At 34.8% G+C, this 23,337-nt stretch overlaps 1 protein-coding gene across 1 annotated transcript in view; it reads left to right on the top strand.

The window, feature by feature from the left end:
- LOC136826143 (uncharacterized) overlaps nt 1-9,825 on the top strand; it is a 194,983-nt gene extending 185,158 nt beyond the window's left edge. The window contains exon 10 of the mRNA XM_067083143.1: nt 9,364-9,825. Coding sequence (XP_066939244.1) covers nt 9,364-9,406 — 43 coding nt within the window. The 3' untranslated portion in view covers nt 9,407-9,825. The remainder of the gene's footprint in view (nt 1-9,363) is intronic.
- The last annotated feature ends 13,512 nt before the right edge of the window (nt 9,826-23,337 follow it).

Here is a 23,337-nt window from a genome sequence, read left to right as displayed (position 1 = left end):
ATATATATAGGTCACCACCAGGCCATGGTAAAAATTTCACGGGCTGCAGCTCATACAGCATTATATCGAGACCACCGAAAGATAGATCTATTTTTGGTGGCCTTGATTATACGCTGTACAGAAAACTTGATTGCGCCGAAGAAACTTCGACGCATTTTTTACTTGCTTTTCTGTACAGAAAGTCTTTAGACATTTTTTTCTAAACATGAAGCCTTCATTACCACCTGAGAAAAAAGTCACTCATAAACATTCTAATAATAAAAGGGTTTTGCATTCACTACTTCTTGGAAACCATCACCGCTTCGTCGGTGAGCTGTGAAGTGTGACCGTTCCATCCACTTTAAGTATTACCCCTCCTTCAGCTTTTACAATCATATTTTACAAGTCTCGTGAGAGCGGTTACAGTCATTGATATGGGGAAGATTCTCTGGTAATCTATAACCGTTCGTTTTCATACCTGGTTTCCGTTTCTGGGAATAATTTAAAATGCTTAAAAATAAGGTTATACGATTAATTTTTCCATATCATCTATCAGAAATTGTTTGTCTTTTTCATACCTTCTTCCCGTTGACGATGATATTTAAAAATAAAATTATATGATTAATTTTCCTGTAGACTCAAACAGTATTAGTTTCAAAGGATTTCCCGTTAAGTTTTATTACGTATTTGTCAAATGTATCTTCTACGCTCTTATCCCAGTCTTCTATTCTGTAATAAGTTTTGCTCAATCTACTAAAAATTCTATATCATGCAATAATCCTAGCTTTCTCTTCATAACTATTCGTAAATTTCTGAACGACCAGCATCCCTTAATCTTCAATTAGTTTTTCAAAACTGTTGCAAAAATAGTCCCTTCTTTTCAGTCATATATTATCTACGAATAATTTCTAATAATTTCTAACTAAGTATAAGTTTTAAGTATCAACATACAAACTGAAACTGATCTTAACAAAGCAATTACCCTTTCAAAAACTTTCAAAAAAACTGTGCCTTACTTTCAGTCATATATTATCTACGTATAATTCTAATTAAGTATCAGTCTTGTACATCAACAGACAAACTGAAACTGATCTTTAAATATCTGCCAGAATTTGAAGAACGGAGAAATTCAGTCTGGGATAGCCACAGTCTTGCATCGTTTTACGTGGGGCCTATTCAGACGTCGTTTTAAAAGAGCTTCCAGGCCAGGAATAATTGTTTTATGTGACGTTGCTTTCTTTAAAAAAAAAAAATTTCATCACATGCTTTCTCTCCTTTTAAAATCTATTCAACACACTCATTCTGGCACTGAAGTGTGACCAATTCCAAAATCAAAATTATGCAAAAACCTTTCACTTTTTCTTTGCCAAAGCGATGAAACTGTTTTCACAAACGAGGTTTATGGTTTTATAATGCTTAAACTTCATCTCTCTCTCTCTCTCTCTCTCTCTCTCTCTCTCTCTCTCTCTCTCTCTCTCTCTCGTCAGTTATGCCTTTTAGTCCTCCTGTCTCTTCAAAAATGTTTAAATGTAATTTGTATATTGTAGGTGTTGATGCCAGTTTCACATCTCTCTCTCTCTCTCTCTCTCTCTCTCTCTCTCTCTCTCTCTCTCTCTCTCTCTCTCTCTCTCTCTCTTTAGTAGAGTTAAATTTTTTGTTGTATTGTCTATACCTGTCTCTCCACCATAACAATATTTATTAGTATCCAAATACACAGAAATATCTCACCCCCCAAAAAAACACATAATATAAAATGCTAACTCCCTCATGCATAGATTTTTAGTACCTTACACCAAAATAGTATCACCGGCCACCGTCCCTTCATTATTCTCTAAATAATTTGGAGCAAGGCAACCCTGTTTTGCAGGAAGAGAAAGAATGAGAAGATATAAATGACAGTAATGTGAAGATGTTTTCATTTATTAGCTTTCCATGACAGCTGTAGATAAACAGGATGAATAATGGATATGTCTTGCTGGGTAATTAATTATTTCCCGGTAATTCCGCCCAGCTTTGCTGTAATGGAGTGATGTATAACAAGGTTATCAATGTTTACGTGCATAATAATGAGTATAAATAGTGACTGTTCTTGCTGTGGTGTAATATTGGGAATGAAGAACTCGTTATAAACAAAAGCTGGGAAACCGCTTTATGTTTCGACAGTAATGGCCCGGTGGCTCATTAGGACTGGAGTAAAAATGTAAATTAAACATGACCTATTTCTTCTTCATTTTCCTCCTGGTACATCATTCCAGATTCACTAAAACATACCTCCATGAATTATGTTGCAACCAATGTCCTTTTATAACAAGCACAAACATTCTCCAATTGCTTTTCTCTGTTTAGATTCATTCCCCGCCCCCCCAAAAAAAAACAATTTAAAGTCATTACAGAGCAATCAGTACTGATAGGAATTCAAATGCTCTCCTCACCCGGTATGATTTCGGAATTCCATTAAGCGAATTGCGCAGAGTGTAAGTGTTGCATCAAAATATTCGAGTAATCTCAAATGCCTGCATAAATGCTTTAGCGGGCTGAGTACAATGGAGTCACTTCATTTGAGCCCACTCGAATTTTACCTCCATAATGGATCCGCCTCTCCGAGGTCCATTTAAATTTGACTGCAATTATGAAGTCAGCTCGTTTCGAGTATACTTGAAGATTAAGCAAATTATATAGATAATTCTGGTGTGAATGGACAATCAAAGCTTAACAGTCATCTCGGCCAATTTGGCTTCAACATTATCTGATTTAAATCATATCTTAAGCTTTCTGATAGAACATATCCAAAGGTACTTGCGACGCCTCAGTCATTGAAGATCCGTAGGATACTTGATTTTAGTTATAAATGAACAGTTTTCCCATCGATATAATTACCATGAACATATTATAAAATCTTAACTGACATCAAACACAAAAATATAAACAAGTACAAAATGCGCCGAAGCTTCTTCGGCACAACGGAGTTTTCTGTACAGCCGCTACAGCGTATAATCAAGGCCACTGAAAACATCTATCTTTCGGTGGTCTAGGTATAATGCTGTATGAGCCGCGGCCCATCAAACTTTAACCAAGGCCCGGTGGTGGCCTGTCTATATCGTTGTCAGAAGCAAGATTATGGCTAATTTTAACCTTACATAAAATAAAAACTACTGAGGCTAGAGGGCTGCAATTTGGTATGTTTGATTATTGGAGGGTGGATGATTAACATACCAATTTGCAGCCCTCTAGCCTCAGTAATTTTTAAATTATTCTTAATCAAAAGAGAAAACTAAGTATACACGAGAGCCCCAAGTATTTTATACGAATGGTCACCAAACGCAGTCAATGACAATTCCTCTTTTTGGTTCCATCTTCAAGACAGTTATAGTGAACGATATAAATACCACCTCCTCTTAATTCTGCTTATGCAGACGATGTTACAACACCAATAATAATCTATATCAAATAATGTAATAAAATCTAAAAAAAAACAAAAAAAAAAAAGATTACAGGAAAGAGAAAACTACAGCCAAGAGGTCTGGCCAACAGAGCTTTCTTTAAGCCTGAAACTTCTGAATTCCTGAAACTTATACTACAGAAATGGTGACTAAATGACACTAAAATATCCGGATAATCTCAAACTTATCTTGTTATCTGGCAGCCAAACTGATGTCTCGAGCAGAGAGTAAAATTTCTAGTTCAGTAGACGTAAGTGTAGGATTTATCAGTAGACGTAAGTGTAGGATTTATCAGTAGACGTAAGTTTAGGATTTATCAGTAACGTAAGTGTAGGATTTATCAGTAGACGTAAGTGTAGGAGTTATCAGTAGACGTAAGAGTAGGATTTATCAATAGACGTAAGTGTAGGATTTATCAGTAGACTTAAGTGTAAGATTTATCAGTACGGAAAATGAAAATTGGACTTCTGAAATGTGTTGATGGTTTTGCTGGGAGAGATTTATCAATAGACGTCAGTTTAGGATTTATCAATAGACGTAAGAGTAGGATTTATCAGTAAACGTGAGTGTAGGATTTATCAATAGACTTAAGTGTAAGATTTATCAGTACGGAAAATGAAATTTGGACTTCTGAAATGTGCTAATGGTTTTGCTGGGAGAGAATTAAATTAAATTCAGCTAGAGCTAACGTTAGGAAACTGAATTTCCTAACAGGACTAAGGACCAGAGGAAAACAGAAATTTGGGAGAGACGACACATGACATTCGAGGTGAAGAAATGACTAATGACACGACATGCAAGAATATGACTGTCAGAAAATTGCCAGGGTATTGAATCTCTTAAGCACCTGAAGAGGAGTGGGCATCCTTTCCTTCCATTACGTATTGATAACTTCAGCATGAACTGAAGAAGACAGAAAAAAATTTAAGCAAAAAACTTGAATAGTTCAAAAGGACACATTTATCGCAGTGAAGTGAGAAAACTCGTATATAACATTAATATTCGCGTAATAATGTTTGTAATACTACTGAATTTGGTATTTACATTTACGGTGAATTAAAATGTTACCTCAGGCGCACCAGTAAATCGCCTCTTCAACAGTCGTCAACAACAAATGAATCAGCGTGGCATTAACGCCACGCATGTTCTAATGATAAAACATTTATGACAATTGAGACCTTATTTTAATCTACACTTGACGCTTGTAATAACTCCGCTGCATCCCACACCTGAAGTGAACTTTCACCTCTAATGTTGAATCAAGAATTAAACCCGGCTGCCCATTTGCAATGAGCTGTTGCTCGAAAGCCGCTTTGATCAGCGAAAGCGCGAGCGAAAAGTCGAGAAAATCCGGGTAGGAGAAGCGCTTTCCACCGGAACCGAGTACCGTATACCATCTGCTCTAGTTAAACACTTCCCGAATTAAACGAAAATGGATTAAGTACGTGTCTAGTGGCTGGGAGTGGATCTAGAGCCCTCTGTCGTTCGAAGCCCTCGTCCGTTAATCCTTTACTCTCGGAAAAGTATTTCAGTGCGTTGCGTTTCCGTGAAATGTCACCTGGGTGAGACTGAGAGACTACAGCGCTTCAGAGTCAAAGGCGGATGAATAAAATCATGAGTTCGTTGAATTAATCTCTCTCGTTGTTGGCGAAGTCCAAAATGCAATAAAGCGAACGGCATTATAATCGTGCAGCGATCGGGAATGAACAACAGAAAATAAATGCATGCACAGAAGACATAATTCTATTTGATAAATTCACAAGATGAGGACATAAATCTGTAAGATAAATTCATAAGATACGGACATAAATCTAAAATAAATTCATAAGAAGAGGTCATAAATCTGTAGAATAAATTCATACGGTACGCATATAATTTCTATAAGATAAAATCATAAAATGAGGACAAAATTCTTTAAGATAAATTCATGAGATAAGGACATAAATCTATGAGATAAATTCACGAGATGAGGACATAAATCTACGAGATAAATTCATGAGATAAAGACATAAATCTATGAGATAAATTCATAAAATAAGTACATAAATCTATGGGATAAATTCATGAGATAAGGACATAAATCTATGAGATAAATTCACAAGATAAGGACATAAATTTGTAAGATAAATTCATAAGATAAGGGGCATAAATTTACAAGATAAACTCATAAGATAATGACATAAATCTATGAGATACATTCATGAGACAAGGACATAAATTCGTAAGATAAATTCACAAGATAAGGACGTACATAAGTAATGTACAATCATAAATTTGGACATAAATTTATAAGATATATTCTTAAGAAGAAGACATAAACCGCTCAGATCAATTCATACGAAAAGGAAATAAATCTGTAAGAGAAACCCATAAAAAAAAATGAATAAAAAAATACTAAACAGGACATGGCAAAATACAAATGGAACATCACGTCTAATCATTTCCTCCTTAAACATATCATTCTTGATTTCAATTTCACCGAGAAATCGCGTGCCTGTAATAAAAGCTCTCGATAATCTCCCACGGGATTACACGCCATGTACCAAAATCCAAAGACTGTCAGGTAATATTGCATGATCGCCAATGCAGAGGAAGCTTCCTCTTCTTCTTCTTCCTTAAATTTCGTCAGAAATTTCTGAAATTACAAAAATCAGAAAGGACATGGAATTTGCCTTCAAAGGAACTCATAATTTCCTTCTTACAAAGTTTCAATCCGATCTCACGGTTGATTAAAATAGGATCTAACTTCGCAACGGGTCTTCTATTTTTTTTTGAAATTATTAAATCGAATCACTGAACGAGGTTACTTGATAATACTTGAGCAATTATTTTGAAGACATTGTTATATCGAGTTACTAAACAAGGTTACTGGTAATTCAACAGCAATCACTTAAAAAGAAATAATATTCAATTTCTATGAACACTTAAATTCTTTCCTCTTTTAAGTTTGGTTCATTTAAACGATGACAAACTATAATTATGTCGTCAGAGTAATTACTAAGAGAGAAAAATTATATAAAAATTATGTAAAAATAATATTTAGTTGCTGACCAGGGTTTATAAGGTATGTCTGGATAAGGGAAAGGTTTCCAAGATTTCTCTCTCACTCTCTCTCTCTCTCTGTAATAAAAACATTTAATTGCTGACCAGGTTTGTACAGTATGTCTCGTTGAGGAAATGTTCCCGAAATCTCTGTCTGACTCTCTGTCTGTTTCTCTCTCTCTATCTCTCATAAAAAAAACAATTAATTGCTGACCAAGTTTGTATGGTATGTCTGGTTAAGGGAAAGGTTTCCAAAATCTCTCTCTCTCTCTATAATAAAAACAAAACATTTATTTGATGACCATGTTTGTATAGTATGCCTGGCTGAGGGTAATGTTCCCAGAATATCTCTCTCTCTATAATAAAAGCAAAAAATTTAGTGGTTAACCAAGGTTTGTAAGGTACGCCTGGACGAGGGAAAAATTCCCAGAATGTCTCAATATGTCTCTCTCTCTCTCTCTCTCTCTCTCTCTCTCTCTCTCTCTCTCTCTCTCTCTCAAGAAGACCAAATCATTTAAAGTTAATCTGAGAGCAAATATATCTAAATTTGATGATAGGATCAACACTCACCAAAATGAAACGGGGCGAGGGTAAACAGACAGGCGATATATTACTCGGGAGGCGCGCGTGACTTTCTGTATTTTCTCCTCACCGATGACACTTAATCCCCTGACGTCCAACCTCCGTTAATCCGGTCACTTTCCTGATTAGTGTCAGGCTCAATTAACAGAGAGAGAGAGAGAGAGAGAGAGAGAGAGAGAGAGAGAGAGAGAGAGAGAGAGAAGAAGAAGGATTCTATGCAAGGTACAATAATTTCTTGATCAGGTACAATAATTTCTTGATAGAGAGAGAGAGAGAGAGAGATTGATTGATTGATTAACTGTGGGTTATCTGGCGTCGCAAAAGAGAGAGAGAGAGAGAGAGAGAGAGAGAGAGAGAGAGAGAGAGAGAGAGAGAGAGAGAGAGAGAGAGAGAGAGAGAGAAGAGTTCTATACAAGGTACAATAATTTATTGAGAGAGAGAGAAAGAGAGAGAGAGAGAGAGAGGAAGGGTTCTCTGCAAGGTACAATAATTTCTTGATCAGAGAGAGAGAGAGAGAGAGAGAGAGAGAGAGAGAGAGAGAGAGAGAGAGAGAGAGAGAGAGGAAGGGTTCTCTGCAAGGTACAATAATTTCTTGATCGAGAGAGAGAGAGAGAGAGAGAGAGAGAGAGAGAGAGAGAGAGAGAGAGAGAGAGAGAGAGAGAGGAGAGGGTTCTCTGCAAGGTACAATAATTTCTTGATCGAGAGAGAGAGAGAGAGAGAGAGAGAGAGAGAGAGAGAGAGAGAGAGAGAGAGAGAGAGAGAGAGAGAGCTCGTATTGCTTCGAAAATACTGTGTTCTCTCGCGTCGAGCACATTCGACTTGTTTGTGTATTAAGCAGAGCAGAATAAATAAACATATTTTTTTCCTAACGACTCTTACAGTTTAAATTTACAAATACACACAACTTGTAAATGATCTAATTTTTTGGTTATTTTCTTTTGGTATTTTGAGGTGTTTTCTGGACGCAAACCTAATCATAAAACTGTTCTAATGTTTTCAATAACCCAAGTACTGTTTACAAAAACTTCTGTATTTGCTCAATATTTGTGAATCCTGTTCTCAACACTTTCTGTAAAAACTAACATACTAAGAATCTTGAGCAACGTATTTCTTCTAATTCAAAAATACTTAAAAAATTAAATTCTGTCAATTATGCCTCACAAATCTACCCAGAGGGTTCACAGCGGAATAATAAAACATTTAGTTTTCTTGCCATCAAAAAAATATCTGAGTGGCGTTTGATAGCAGTGAGAGGAAATACATGTAAAACATTTCTTTTTGCTATTTCTCCAAACGGATGACTCTGAGAAATATACTCCGTAAAAAAGCATTGAATTTACTTTGCAGATTCATGTTCACTGACTGAGTTGCACTGTGCTTCATATAATTGTTAAATGTTTTATGTGTGTATTTGCAGTACATGAATTTTTCATCACATCACCACTTATCAGTAATATTTCCGAGGTTGGACCAAACTGGACATCAAACGACATTTGTAGCTTAATGCCTGTGTACATGTATATGCATATGTATATGTATGAATTTTCCATCACATCACCACTTAATTGTAATTCCTCTTCGGTAATATTTCCGAGGTAGACCGAACTTGACATTAAACGACATTTGTAGCTTAATGCTTGTGTACATGTATATGCATATGTATATGTATGAATTTTTCATCACATAACCACTTAATTGTAACTCCTCTTCGGTAATATTTCCGAGGTAGACCGAACTTGACATTAAACGACACTTGTAGCTTAATGCCTGTGTACATGTATATGCATATGTATATGTATGAATTTTCATACATCACCACGACTCTCTTTCATATTTCAGACACAAACACAAACACACACAATGCCTGTGTATATATATATGCATTTATATACATCTCTTTCACAGACACAAACAACACACACACACACAAACATATATATATATATATATATATATATATATATATATATAAATATATATATATATATATATATATATATATAAATATTATATATATATATTATATATATACATATACATATGTATATATACATGGATAAAAGTCGTTAGAATCCCAGTGCATTAAAAAAAAACATACAAAAAACAACCCATAACACACTTTCCTTTGCTTGATTCTCTTCCTCTTGCGAACAACGCAATCACTGAAATGCGATTGACTTCTGATATTCCTCTCGTAGGCTCTACGGGGAAATTCTATTACTTAGACGACCTAGAGAGAGAGAGAGAGAGAGAGAGAGAGAGAGAGAGAGAGAGAGAGAGAGAGAGAGAGAGACTGACTCATTTTTATCCTTCTTTTCAGGGCGTTCGTGATCGCGCTGTGGAAAATGGCGGCGGAGTCATGATACCCCAATTGGTCCCCTGGATCCAGCGATTGAAACCACAGAGGAGAAGACCTCCTTTGACGCAAGCCTTTGAAGGGGTTCGGCCGTGACTGAAGAAGTCACGTACCCCCCCAACCCCCCTTAAAAAAAAAAGGACGCTAAGTCCTTCTATGCTTCTACCCAAGAAGGGCGTGGAACCACGGCCCCACCAAAGAAGGGAGGAAGACTATGCCCTTCCTGATTATGAGCGGGGCATCAGAGTCGTAATCGTGATCGGCTTCCTGCGCAAGTCGTCAGGCGATCGACAGCGTTCGACCCTGGATTGTAGTCGACTGATTTCACGGAATATCCCTTCAAGCACCTAATTGTGATAAAGCTTTCATGTTTCCGTGACTCGGCTTCACTGAATCTTCGTGTTTCTTAAAAAAAAAAAAAAAAAATGGTCGGAGAGCACTTCCTCGTCGAGGGAACTCCAAAATGGAGCACAAAAAAATCTCGCGATTTAAACGTGATATAGAAATGTAGTTTGCCACTGAGAATGTGGCGCGGATGTAACGCGAGATTTAGTAAAATGCAAGAAAATCGTCTTTCATTGTAGAAGGTGAGAATGTAATACATAATCGACGCGAGAGAAAACCGCAACTAATTTATTTACTGTGAACAGAAATGAATCTGTTTGATAGAATTACAAGCTGCAGGTCGTTTTTGATTCGGGAATGGCACCGATATGGAAATCTCTGCATGAAAAAGTGAATGAAGAAAGATAGAGGAAAACACTCGATTTAATTAATAAAGTGATTTTTTATTATTCCATTTCGAGACGTTGATTGACACTGGACAGGAAAGTTTTCGAACAAGAGTGAATGAAATATAAGGTTTTGAAACTGTTGATACATAGAATTCATGTGAGAATGACGAAAATAAATAAAAATCGAGAATGGAAAGACCAGAGCGTATTTTTGGAAAACAACAAAAAATAACACTAATAATGATATCAGTAATAATCATTGTTTCCACAGGTGCAAAAGTCATTAGATTAAGGAGGTAAGAAAATCAATACAAAAGACCAGTGAAAATAAAATATTTAAGAGGGACGAAAACATCATCTGTTCAAGAACGATACCCGAATGATACGTGTTTGCAAAGTGGAGGAATATTTCCTCCGCACAAAGTTGAAGAAATCCAGTGATGTTTTGAAAATGGCTAAGAGGTTATTCAAATAAAATATGAAAGAAAACGCGTCATACTTTGAAAGCGGCGCAGAATGATAAATGAATGGCAATGAAAGTCAGGCCCCAGTAGTGTGTACATGCTTGAAAATCACTGAGCAATTGTCTGTCTTTAGAATCATACGGAAATAATTTTGAGATGACACAGATGAAACTTACGTAGATTCAATACTGAAAGTTTTGTGCTTCAGGAACAGAATAGTGGAAGTTAAACTATTCCTCTGAAAATTTGTAAAGTATACAGAAAAATCTACTATAAGAAAGGTGAAGTACATCCTTCTACGAATTTGATTTAGTAGACACAACAAGATTCCGCAAATGAAGATTGGATATATGCCAGTTGAATAATTAGAAGGTTTGTGTAGGTGAATAACTTGTGTAATTTTCAAATGGAATTTAAAGTTCGCTTGTCATGGAAATGACTGATTTGTAATTATATATATATATATATATATATATATATATATATATATATATATATATATATATAATAGCGAAAGATATTCACATGACAGAATGGAAGATAATCAGTATATGTCGAGAACTACAAAATGACAGAAAATATTCACTCCTAAACTCCTCCGTATCGAAATTGTTAAGTGTGCTATTCAGGTGTAAACGAAAGATAAATATATAAATAATAATCATCACTTCACCTCGGTCTCTGAAAACTAATATCAACAAACTGTGCGTGTATAAATGGTGGTTCCTTACCAAAACTGTGTTAACTTCCTATCCATTTGTTTTTCATACATCAGTGTTGATCAAACTTCCCCCCCAACCCCACACCCACCCACCCACCCAAACCTAACCCACACGCCCTTTGGAAAACAATATACCAGTGTTGCATAAGGAATTTCGATGTCTAATAATACCTAAAAAAAAAAAAGTAATCAACTATGTAAAACAAACTCTCTGGCTAAGTGTAAAACAAAAAGTGTGAAACAAGTGTATTTTTTTCTTTCTCGAATGATAAACTTAGAAAAAAAAATTTGATGAAGAGTCTGATAAATCTGACAAAGACTACGTTGTCAGATGAGACTTCGTTATATATATATAAATATATTATCATTCCCCTTGAGCTTATCATCCGACCAATGGCGGTGCCTATGATGTGTCTGTTTTCAGTGTGTCAGTTTTTAAGTGTACATTCTATAATCAAAACAAAACTAAAAAAAAAAAAAACTCGTTGTACATAACAAGTCGAGAATGAAGGATGTTGCATGCGCGGTGCAACAAAAAAAAAAGTAATGATTAAATAATTCACTGTCAGAGATGGTGTTCATTGTCACACAAGAAGGATCAAAATGTTGATAACATCAAAGGAAAAATTCATCATGTAATCCATAAACTTGCAGTGCTCAATTTTGACATAGCATAACGCTATTTTATAAAAACAAATCCAAAACATTACCCTCTAAAACAATTTGCAAATACTTTAAAAACCTTTGTCTTGAAATATATGTCACCCAATTTTTTATATTTATAGTCATAACATACAAAATGTTTTTTCAACATTACGATATTGGTGACCAAATGCAAAAAAATTAAATTTTCAAAGAAAAATACACAATCTTTGGTCAAAATTTAGATTTCCGGTACAAATGAATTCTAACCCGAATGTTTTCCTATATAATTTCAAATTCTCTCAAGAGGAGCAGTATTTTCCAGTATGTACCAAGCCAATAAAAAACATATATAAAATAATAAAGCTTAATAAGACATGTATATGTATATATATATATATATATATATATATATATATATATATATATATATATATATATATATATATATATATATATATATATATATATATATATATATATATATATATATGAAATCATAATCTCGTGTGAAGTAAAGCACAATTAAGCCAGGCTTTCACCTTTTTGCCCCTCAACCGAACGAGACTTGGAGAGTTTTTCGAATGGAATATGAAAATCCATAAAAATATTTTTTAATGAATTTGCAGTCACTGTTGACGGCGTTATTCCAAAGGCAATAAAACCTGTGAACCCCAAGCACTTTTTATTAATTACGGCGTAATGAACGCAAGTGTATTTTATTGGCCCCGTTTACTTAATGAAAAGGCCTCAGTCATTTTTCACTGATAATTTAATTACTGTTCCAGTTGATGCCGATACTTATACTAGAATGTAACTGCTTCTTACGGTGCCACACCCGTCTCATGTTTTAGTTCTCACTTTTGTTCTTAATTTTTTCGGCCACTGTCCTCCAGGAACTTCGATTATTTCGAACTTTGTCCTCGATTAATTACGACAAGTTCGGACTTTTTGCTCGGACAGTTTCGGCGAGTTCGGACTTTGTGCTCGAAGAACAGTTTCCTCAAATAATTCCGGCGAGGTTCGGACTTTCGTGACTTTGAAGAACTTCGACAAGTTCGAACTTTGTCCTCAAATAATTTCGACAATTTCGGACTTTTTGCTCGAACAGTTTCGGCAAGTTCGGACTTTGTGCTCGAAGAACTTCGACAAGTTCGAAAGAACTTCCAGTGGACATGGCAATATGACCACAACGGAAGAATTCGGTTCTATGGTCTTCTGACAATGCAGAAACTCCGGTCCATCTCAAAATTCAGAAAAACTGCTTTTATTTTGTTTTTCTCATAATTCACGTTGGATTTAACCCACTCCAGACCAGAGACATTCCACCTTTTCAGAGTTTTACTTGTAGCGAGTAACTAATACTACTGCAAATTGTCAACAGTCAGTCTTGCCACATTTTCCTTAGACTGAACATAAAAGTGAGTTTGAATTTTCAAAAATCTTTCGATATTCTGAAACATTCTTTCTATTTGTTGCTATATATTTCTCTTTGTAAAGGACCAAGTCAATTCATAAGTGAAAATCGCAATTACTCAAATAAAAATAAACGTGTAAATACAATTTATCAACGTGTTTTCATACAATAAATAAGTCACTACATACCCCGCGGAGTCAATACATTATTTCTATTTGTTGCTATATATTTCTCTTTGTAAAGAATCAAGTCAATTCATCAGTGAAAAACGTAATTATTCAAATAAAAAAAAATGAAATACTATTTATCAACGTGTTTTCATAAAATAAGTCAGTACACACGCCGCGGAGTTAATACCATATACTTCTATTTGTTGCTATATATTTCTCTTTGTAAAGGAACAAGTCAATTCATAAGTGAAAAACGTAATTATTCACATAAAAAAGTGAAATACTATTTATCAACGTGTTTTCATAAAATAAGTCAGTACACACCCCGTGGAGTCAATACAATATTTGATATACGATAGCAATCAAGAAGATAATAACCCGACGAATTGGCCTTAAAACTTCAGCGTACTTGAAATTCTACCTTCTGTGACAAAGCGCAGCCTGTGGTCCTATAAATACCAGGAGGGGGGAAAAATGCCGCATACTTCAAAAGCGCGACAAATGGTGGAATTTCTGGTGAAATATTAACGCTGTTTGTCTTCCTAATGGAAGGAAAGTGACAATGACGAATATTTTGCGTATATATATGGAAGCTCTGGGAAGAGACGTATCTAAACGTGTATAAATGCAAGTAATATATTTGACAAATACAGGCACGCGTGCCCACGCGCGCACGAAGACATACACACATGGGTATGTGTGTGTGTATATATATATATATATATATATATATATATATATATATATATATATATATATATATATATATATATATATATATATATATATATATATATACACATATATATATATATATATATATATATATATATATATATATATATATATATATATATATATATATATATATATATATATATATATATATATATATATATATATATATATATATATATATATGGTGTATATATTTTAACTAAAACAATGAAAACTTCTCAAGAGTAAGTGCTGATTACCAAAGATAAAAAATGAATGTTTTAAAAACTACACAAACTCGATATTTTTCATTTGTAACTTTCACAACAAAGGTAACTGAACCCAAGATTAACTAAAAAAAAAAAAAAAAAAAAACGCTATGATAAAAACGTAACCTTTTCACCACTTCAAGCTGCAAGCAATGTCCTTCATGCTGTGTCTGCAAACAAAGACATTAAACAAAGTGCTATTTTCACTATTACCTGTACCTATACGGATGAAATACAGTTCAATAATTTAAGTGGTTTTATTTTCCTGTTTAGCTCACACTGGTGTTTTACAACGGATAAAGGGAATCATGATAACAGTTTAAACTTGACTGTTATTACAGATAAGGGAATCAAGATGATTGTTTAAAGGGAATCAAGATGATAGTTTAGACTTGACTACTGTTGCAGATAAAGGAATCAAGATGACTGTTTAAAAGGAATCAAGATGATAGTTTTAACTAAACTACTATTGTAGGTAAGGGAATCAAGATCATAGTTTAAACTTAACTACTATTGCAGATAAGGGAATCAAGATGATAGTTTAAACTTAACTATCATTACAGATAAGGGAATCAAGATGATAGTTTAAACTGAACTACTGTTACAGACAAGGGAATCACGATGATAGTTTAAACTTAACTGTTATTACAGATAAGGGAATCAAGATGACTGTTTAAACTTAACTATTATTGCAGACAAGGGAATCAAGATGACAGTTTAAACTTAATTATTATTACAAACAAGGGAATCAAGATGATTGTTTAAGCTGAACTATCATTACAGATAAGGGAATCAAGACGATATTTGAAGTGAACTATTATCAAAGATAATGGAATCAAGATGACAATTTAAACTTAATTATTATTACAGACAAGGGAATCAAGATGATTGTTTAAATTGAACTATCATTACAGATAAGGGAATCAAGACGATATTTGAAGTGAACTATTATCAAAGATAAGGGAATCAAGATGCTAGTTTAAACTTATTATTACAGACAAGGGAATCAAGATGACTGTTTAAATTGAACTATCATTACAGATAAGGGAATCAAGATGATATTTAAAATGAACTATTATCAAAGATAAGGGAATCAAGGTGATAGTTTAAACTTAACTATTATTACAGATAAGGGAATTCAAGATGATTGTACAAATTGAACTATAATTATAGATAAGGGAATCAAGATGGTTGTTTAAACTTAACTATCATTACAGATAAGGGAATCAAGATGATAGTTTAAACTGAACTATTATCAAAGGTAAAGGAATCAGGATGATTGTTTAAACTGAACTGTTACTACAGTTATAGGGAGTCAAGATGATTGTTTAAAGGGAATCAAGATGATAGTTTAAACTTACCTATCATGATAGATAAGGGAATCAAGACGAGTGTTCAAACTGAATTATCATTACAGATAAGGGAATCAAGATGATTGTTTAAAACTGATAAGTTTGGCAGAAAGGTGACGACTGGACTTCTGGCGTATAAGTAAAACAATAAGTAATTCATTTACACTGTTAGGTAGTTAGGATATTAACTAACCTTCGCGCTGATGAATAAAGGATTATCATAGTTATTGGCTGAAGTAAACAAATTAAAATATTAAAAAAAGCCAGGATATTTTTACTATTTTGGGAACTTTCTGCATGGCCATAGCAAATCATTACAAAAATATAAGGCGGATACCAAAAACTATTTTGAAGCACCTTAAAAATCCTTCTTTTACATAAAAAATATAACAGCATGGCAGTAAGCATCGTAATTCGTGAATTTCCAATGTCCTATCCCCATTTACTGACAAAGTTACTGGATATTCCCGGAGATGCGAGAAGTGCATTGTTCATATGAAGAAAGCATCGATGATATCTCATGATAAGGAGATAATTGCAATTTTGGGGGGAACAGAGGGAAACATAATGATATATGGCTAAATTAAACATGAATTTGAAAAGATAAGAATGTTCAAAGACACCTAGCACATTAATAGCACTGAACCTTTCTTTAAACGGACGTTGGAAAAAAAATATTACAGATACAGAAATAATATTGAGATCCTGATTCTTCCTCAAACAGGCATCGGCAATTCGAAAAAGAAACGCCAAAACGAAGTGATTTTTGGGATTACGATTATATACTAAATAATATAGACTATATATCCATCAGGTAGCGACGCTGATGATGTAATGTCCTCCATGGTACGAGTCAGTGAATATGACCATCATTTATTACATTCATAACAGTGAATAATATCTGATATAATCAAGATTATAAACACCCCTCGAGGATTGTAATTATGTAACTAGCTGCTGTATAATAGCTTCAGCTTTCTACAGAAGTACCATTGGCTTGACGTAAGGCAGTTTAATTACTTCTCACAGTGTGCACAGAGCAAAGACTTTATCGCTGGAATAATGATTTATAATTTCATCACTTTCCGTTCCATAATTCTAAAACGTTTAATCTTTCAGTCATCAACTTTATTATGATAAAGTACGTGATTTCTTTTCATCAACAAGGATTGGTATTTTTCCCACATTCTCCATCACAAACAAACAATAACGAAAGCGATAACGTGACAACAGTTCAGTATTTATTAGAGGATCAATGAATTAACTGCGGAACTGATTTTAAAAGACCCTTATGAGTGGAACATTATAAGATTTCTTTCAAGTGCATAATATGGAACTGTAAATAAAGACCAATTAATGTTACGATACGAACAACTGCATTCAGGCATTCTACGAGTTAAATACTTATTGCAACGATCTCGCACAATACAAGTTTACTGCCATTTACAGCAAGTCAAGCCAGTTATCAACAAACTTCAAATTCCTGCAACAGGGCACATCCAGCCTTACTTCTTATCAACTAACAATGGCTCACTTTCCATTAACTAAAGAAAGGATATAAATGGGTAAAGTCATCTAAGCATTACCTCCTTGCTCACTCGAGGGGTCGTGGGTTCGATCCTGTTGTAAGTTAGAAATGTTTCTATATTTTTCTATAATTTCTATAACTGCCGTGTGTCTTTTTCCTGCATCCTCCAACAGGAGTAATTCGAATCAAATGTTACATCTTGGGCAGCTCATGTCCTTTTTATTGCATCCTTTAGGAGTAGTAATTCGAATCAAATGTCATTCCTTGGCTAATGGTTGGTGGAGATGTTAGGTATAACTCGCTAGAGTTACATTTAGCCTCCAAGGTAATTAAACTTCTGGGGCTTGGTTGGTTACGCCCTTGTCTCAAATCCGAGAGGCTTCCGTTTGACCTCGATGTGAAGTAGAAATTAAATTATTTATTATTATTATTATTATTATTATTATTATTATTATTATTATTATTATTATTATTATGACACAGCGGTTATGATAACTTCACCAGCGAGGGAACCCGGGTTCGATCCACTACTTAGACGAAACAGAGAAGGCGCTTTCCAGCCAAACTCGGTTTGTCTGTGTTAAGGTAAGCAGTGAATTAGGTACCTTGTAGTCAGCGGACTGTGTGTGTGTGTGTGTGTGTGTGTGTGTGTGTGTGTGTGTGAGGCGAGATAGAAAAGGGATTTAAAAAATAAGTTCGCAAAGTAAAGGAACAATGGATAGCGGATTCTCAAGAGTTGAGAAATAATAAAAGATAAAACGAACTAGGAAGAAGAAGAGAGAGAGAGAGAGAGAGAGAGAGAGAGAGAGAGAGAGAGAGAGAGAGAAATAATTATAAAAGCACGCCAAACTTCAGATAGCCTGCCAAATGTGATCGCCATGAGAGCAGAGGATGCAACTGAATTTAATGAGAGATGAAACTCATATAAAATAATAAAAATTAGCCCGCTCTTGGTGTTTTTTTTTTCTTTTGCAATTTCAGCATCAATGAAATCGGAGTAAAAAACCCTGAAATAAAATTAGGGCGGCTTCAAAGGCATTCCCTTTGTTTTTGCAAACACTTTAAAAAACTCTTCCGGGGGGGATTGTTAGATCCGACGAAATTTTCCAAATGCTTTGAATGCCCGGAGCTTCCCTTGAACTAACTAAAACCATTTTCTCTTTACTTTCTACAAACGCGGGCACTACGAAACCGTTCGCTACTTCGGGTTAATGGGAATTATGATGCATCTGCCCGAATGTAATTCAGCTTTAGCGAAAGCAGTTTTAACTTATTTCAATTTTATTAAATATAAGAAAATCCAATCTTTCCTAACAAAAAATAATTTAGCAGTATCAACTCTCTTGAACTACAGGGAGTTAATCACTGCTTTAGACCTGCTACTTCCACTAAATTGAAATTGTGATGTATCTACATAAATGTAATTCATCTTTAACGTGTATAATTTTTACGCAGTTCATATTATTTTTAACGATAAGAAAATAAGATATTTTTCCCGAAAATATAATTCAGTAGGATGAACTCTCTTGTCCTGCAGGAACCTGTTTCGTACTTCAGACTCATTTTCCTCAATAGTTTTCATTATCAACCATACAATTAATGTAATTACATTGAATGGTTGTAATTACATTGTATGGTTGTAATTACATTTTACGTACAACCGTACAATGTAATTTCTGAAACGAAATGCAAGCAAATTAACGGTTTTTTCATTTACTTTAGGTGATAAAAAAAAAAAACAATTCGAGTTAGGAACCGTTAACTGTAAAGAATTTTTTTACTTCGAATAACATAAGAGGGGCACAATCCGTTTCATCCGATTAAAATTTCTATTTTTAATAAATTCTCCATCGAAAAAAGGATTCTGACCTTATCGGAAATCTATACAGTTCTGATACTGAGGATTATAGTTGCGAAATTTGGCCAAACCTTCCAACGAGCAGGAGGTTACGGGGAGGAACTCTTTGCAGTATGTCCGACACTACGTCACAGGATTTCAAAATAGGAATCATGTCATTCCAAAGACTTGTTAAGATGGTCGGTAATTTCAGGAATGGCTCCAACGAGCAGCCTGGTGTGCTTCTAACCTGCCCGGCTAAGAAGGATCGAATTGTTTGTACTGTCATTCTTCCAAACTAACGACAGTCGCTCTGATGTCGTTGGATTATTGAAAACTTTGTCCACAAAACTGTTCGAGATCATTTGTAAACAGAACACTTGATTTCTGGCCAAGCGCTGGGACCCATCGTGTCAATCAACGCTGAAAGGGAAATTGAGAGTAAAGAATGTTTGAAAGGTTTAACAGGAGGAAAACCTCGCAGTTGCACTAAGAAACAATTTTCAGAGAGGGTGGTAAATCAGATGGAAGAGAATACGGACGGAGGTACAGTAAAAGAAATGAGAGAGGTTGGAGGGACACTGCAAACTCCCTCAAGTAATGCCTACAGTGCACCACGTGAGGTGCACTAACGGCACTATCCCCCTACGGAAATTAGTCGTCGAGGTCATTCATAAAAATGACGAGTGTTTTATTTTCTCTCTCCTTCGCTTTTTCTCCTTCACCTAGCTGCGATCCACAACGATCTACTAACAACCAGGACTCTAACTCACTGCTTAGGTCGACTGACATATACTGGATGTCAAGGAACTGACCTAATCGTCCTTTCTCGTCCGGTTCGAGAATCGAACCCTGGTCACTACACTTCTTTCTGAACCGTAGAAGAGAGAGAGAGAGAGAGAGAGAGAGAGAGAGAGAGAGAGAGAGAGAGAGAGAGAGAGAGAATGAAACCGACCTACCCTCGCCTTAGAATCTGCGTCCCCATAAAAGGACCCTCTATCGGGAGAATACTTAAACCGCATCGATTCCTCTCATGATACCAAATGCCAAAAGAATTGTTCTGGTCGAGAGCCTATTTTCGCCAAAAAGGCCATCATCGACTTAATGCCTTTACAATCAGCCACTGACGGCAACTGGAGATGCACAAAAGAAACTACCCATTCAAGACAAAGGCTGATCCGAGAGGAAGTGCTTGATGAGGATGATGATGGCAAAAGGGATAAAGAAAGAGACTGATGACGTAGGGAAAAACAGATGAGGTAGGAAGGAACAAAAGAAACGACAATGACATCGAGAAGTATAAGAGCATAAAAATCAATCTCATATTAGGAAAAGAGGGAACATCACAGCAGACGGCCATTTGAGTTTGATTCCCCATAAGGAATTCAAACAGAAGTTATGTCAGACCACTACTGGGATCTTTTTATACAATGATAGATCTGTCTGATGTGATTGCTTTCTACAGACCAGGGTTACCATATCAACGGTTATCGACGCTGGAAAGTAACTAGCTGCAGTAAATAATTGGAAATAATCTCAAACCGAGATAAATATTTTCCATAGCATTTGGGATTTTCAGGAATATAAGACAACTTCAACCCAGGAAAATGGAGGTCTATAAGAATCTCAGAAGTACCGATTAACACACTTTATTTAAATAAAGGATAGCCTGATTGCTCATGTACCCAGCATCCATTTATTATCAAAAACATTAAGCTTCCAATTTTATGAAGAGGAGTAGACATGAAAACTGCATGAACGCTGTAAGCATAAGACAAGAGTGCTAATATTATTTTCCTACACAGTATAATTAGTTGTGTCAGTGTCAGTAAGCAGCCAGGGGAGTATATCTTTAACTATTCCAAAGCCTTCAAACACACAAGGCTCTGAAGTCAGGCAAGCAGGAGACAGATTATGTCTGTTATCAAGTATCCCCAAAGAATCTGGTTAATGTCACACAATAGATCTTTGGTGTCTATTTACAAACAGATCTTCACTGTTATCAAGTATTAAACCCCCAAAGAAATCTTGTTACTGTTACACAGGTGATTTTTTTTTCAATTTATAAACAGATCCCACAGGGTGTCCATTATATAACAGTAATGAACCTATACAATGTTTTTTTTTATAACTGAGTCCAATTAAAAGCCTATTCCATGTCTACTTCTTAACCTACCCTAAAGAGGATCACACAGACATCACGCGTCCCAAAAATGTATATCAGATTTGCTTGAGCGGACTAAGGCCATTAAGAAGTCCAATAATTTCATTCCAAAAATAATAGTAGGCAAGAGGGCCAAATGTTCCCACCACAGTTCCCACTGCATATATATATATATATATATATATATATATATATATATATATATATATATATATATATATATATATATATACTATATAAATTTATATATTAACATATGTATGTATATATACATAACTGTATATATATATATATATATATATATATATATATATATATATATATATATATATATATTGTTTATACGTATACACCTGCAAACAAAATAAACTTATCAAACCACTTCCAAGCGTGTGGCCACGCCAAATTTCGTGTTTCACCGGAAAGGTACAGAGAATTTAGAGAAATTATGACCTTAATGATGATAAATGAAAGAATTTCCCAACCATATATATATATATACATTTCTTCGCCCTCAGTTCCATCAGCACGCGATACAAGAGCTGCCGGCTCTTAGCAGCGAAATATTTTGCTACTGAAAATGTGGGAACCATTTCACCTCAGGTTCAGGTCGGAGGTATTGCCTTTACATCGGCACCTCCTGAGTTCCTTAGTCCTCGTTCTTGAGCTCTTCTACTTGTGGTTCTGTTACACGGCTCGTGAACATCGGACGTGATCGAATATGCCTTTTTGGAACTTTGAAATCATACTTTAAATATGACCGTTACTTATCCTCTAGGTCTAGCAAGAACCTAACTAACACTTTAACCCTCTATTGCCAATAGTTTTGATATCCTTGCATAAACAGTTCTCATGTGTGGTACTAAATCAACATTGCTGAGAAAGGGATGGAGATACAACTCAAAATATAACGCTTTAAAATTCAGTCTTCAATGCACCTGATTCATACGATATACATATACATACATACATACATACATACACACACACATATATTTATACAGTATATATGTTAGAGGTAGATACTTTCATACAATACCGTATGTGCGTAGTGAGTGGATGTACCTACCATATAAATAAATATATATATATATACATACAGTATATAGTATATATTTATATATATATATATATATATATATATATATATATATATATTTATTATATATATATATATATATAAATAAATAAATAAATAAATATATATAATATATATATATATACATATATATATATATATATATGCATCAGACATCACCACAGGTAGACACACGCATAACGTACATACATCAAAGCGCAACTACTGATCAGATATGAAGAGCATGTACTACTAATTATGCTATGATCAGGTCACATATAATGCAAATTATAATCTAAATGCACGAATAAAATTACTTTCACATGACATGTGACGGGGTTCCTTTACATTAAGCCTCTGACATGCAAATTTTTAGCAAAGGCTTCATGGGGCATCCAGGCCGGATGAAATTGGCTTTAAGTAGTCAGCCGTTGAGTTTTCCGACTGATATGTAAATATTCATCCAGGGGATATGGGTACGTCAAAGGCATCATTACTGGTGTTTTTTTACAATGATGTAAAAGTACAGGTTATTACAAAAAATGATAAATTCCTCTGGTGTAGCAACGAATTTTGTGTGATATATTGAAGGGATGGTGAATTTCGAGTGTCACAGCTAGTACAGTGTGTGGATAAATTCGCTGAAAGAAATAAGCATACCTTAGTTTAACCAGACCACTGAGCTAATTAACAGCTCTACTAGGGCTGGCCCGAAGGATTAGATTTATTTTACGTGGCTAAGAACCAATTGGTTACCTAGCAACGGGACCTGCAGCTTATTGTGGAATCCGAACCACGTTGTAGCGAGAAATGAATTTCTATCACAAGAAATAAATTCCTCTTAT

The sequence above is a fragment of the Macrobrachium rosenbergii genome, chromosome 40, assembly GCF_040412425.1.
Source record: "Macrobrachium rosenbergii isolate ZJJX-2024 chromosome 40, ASM4041242v1, whole genome shotgun sequence".
Lineage (NCBI taxonomy): Eukaryota > Metazoa > Arthropoda > Malacostraca > Decapoda > Palaemonidae > Macrobrachium > Macrobrachium rosenbergii.
The sequence above is the reverse complement of the archived record's forward strand: the minus strand, read 5'-3'. Positions and strand labels throughout refer to the sequence as shown.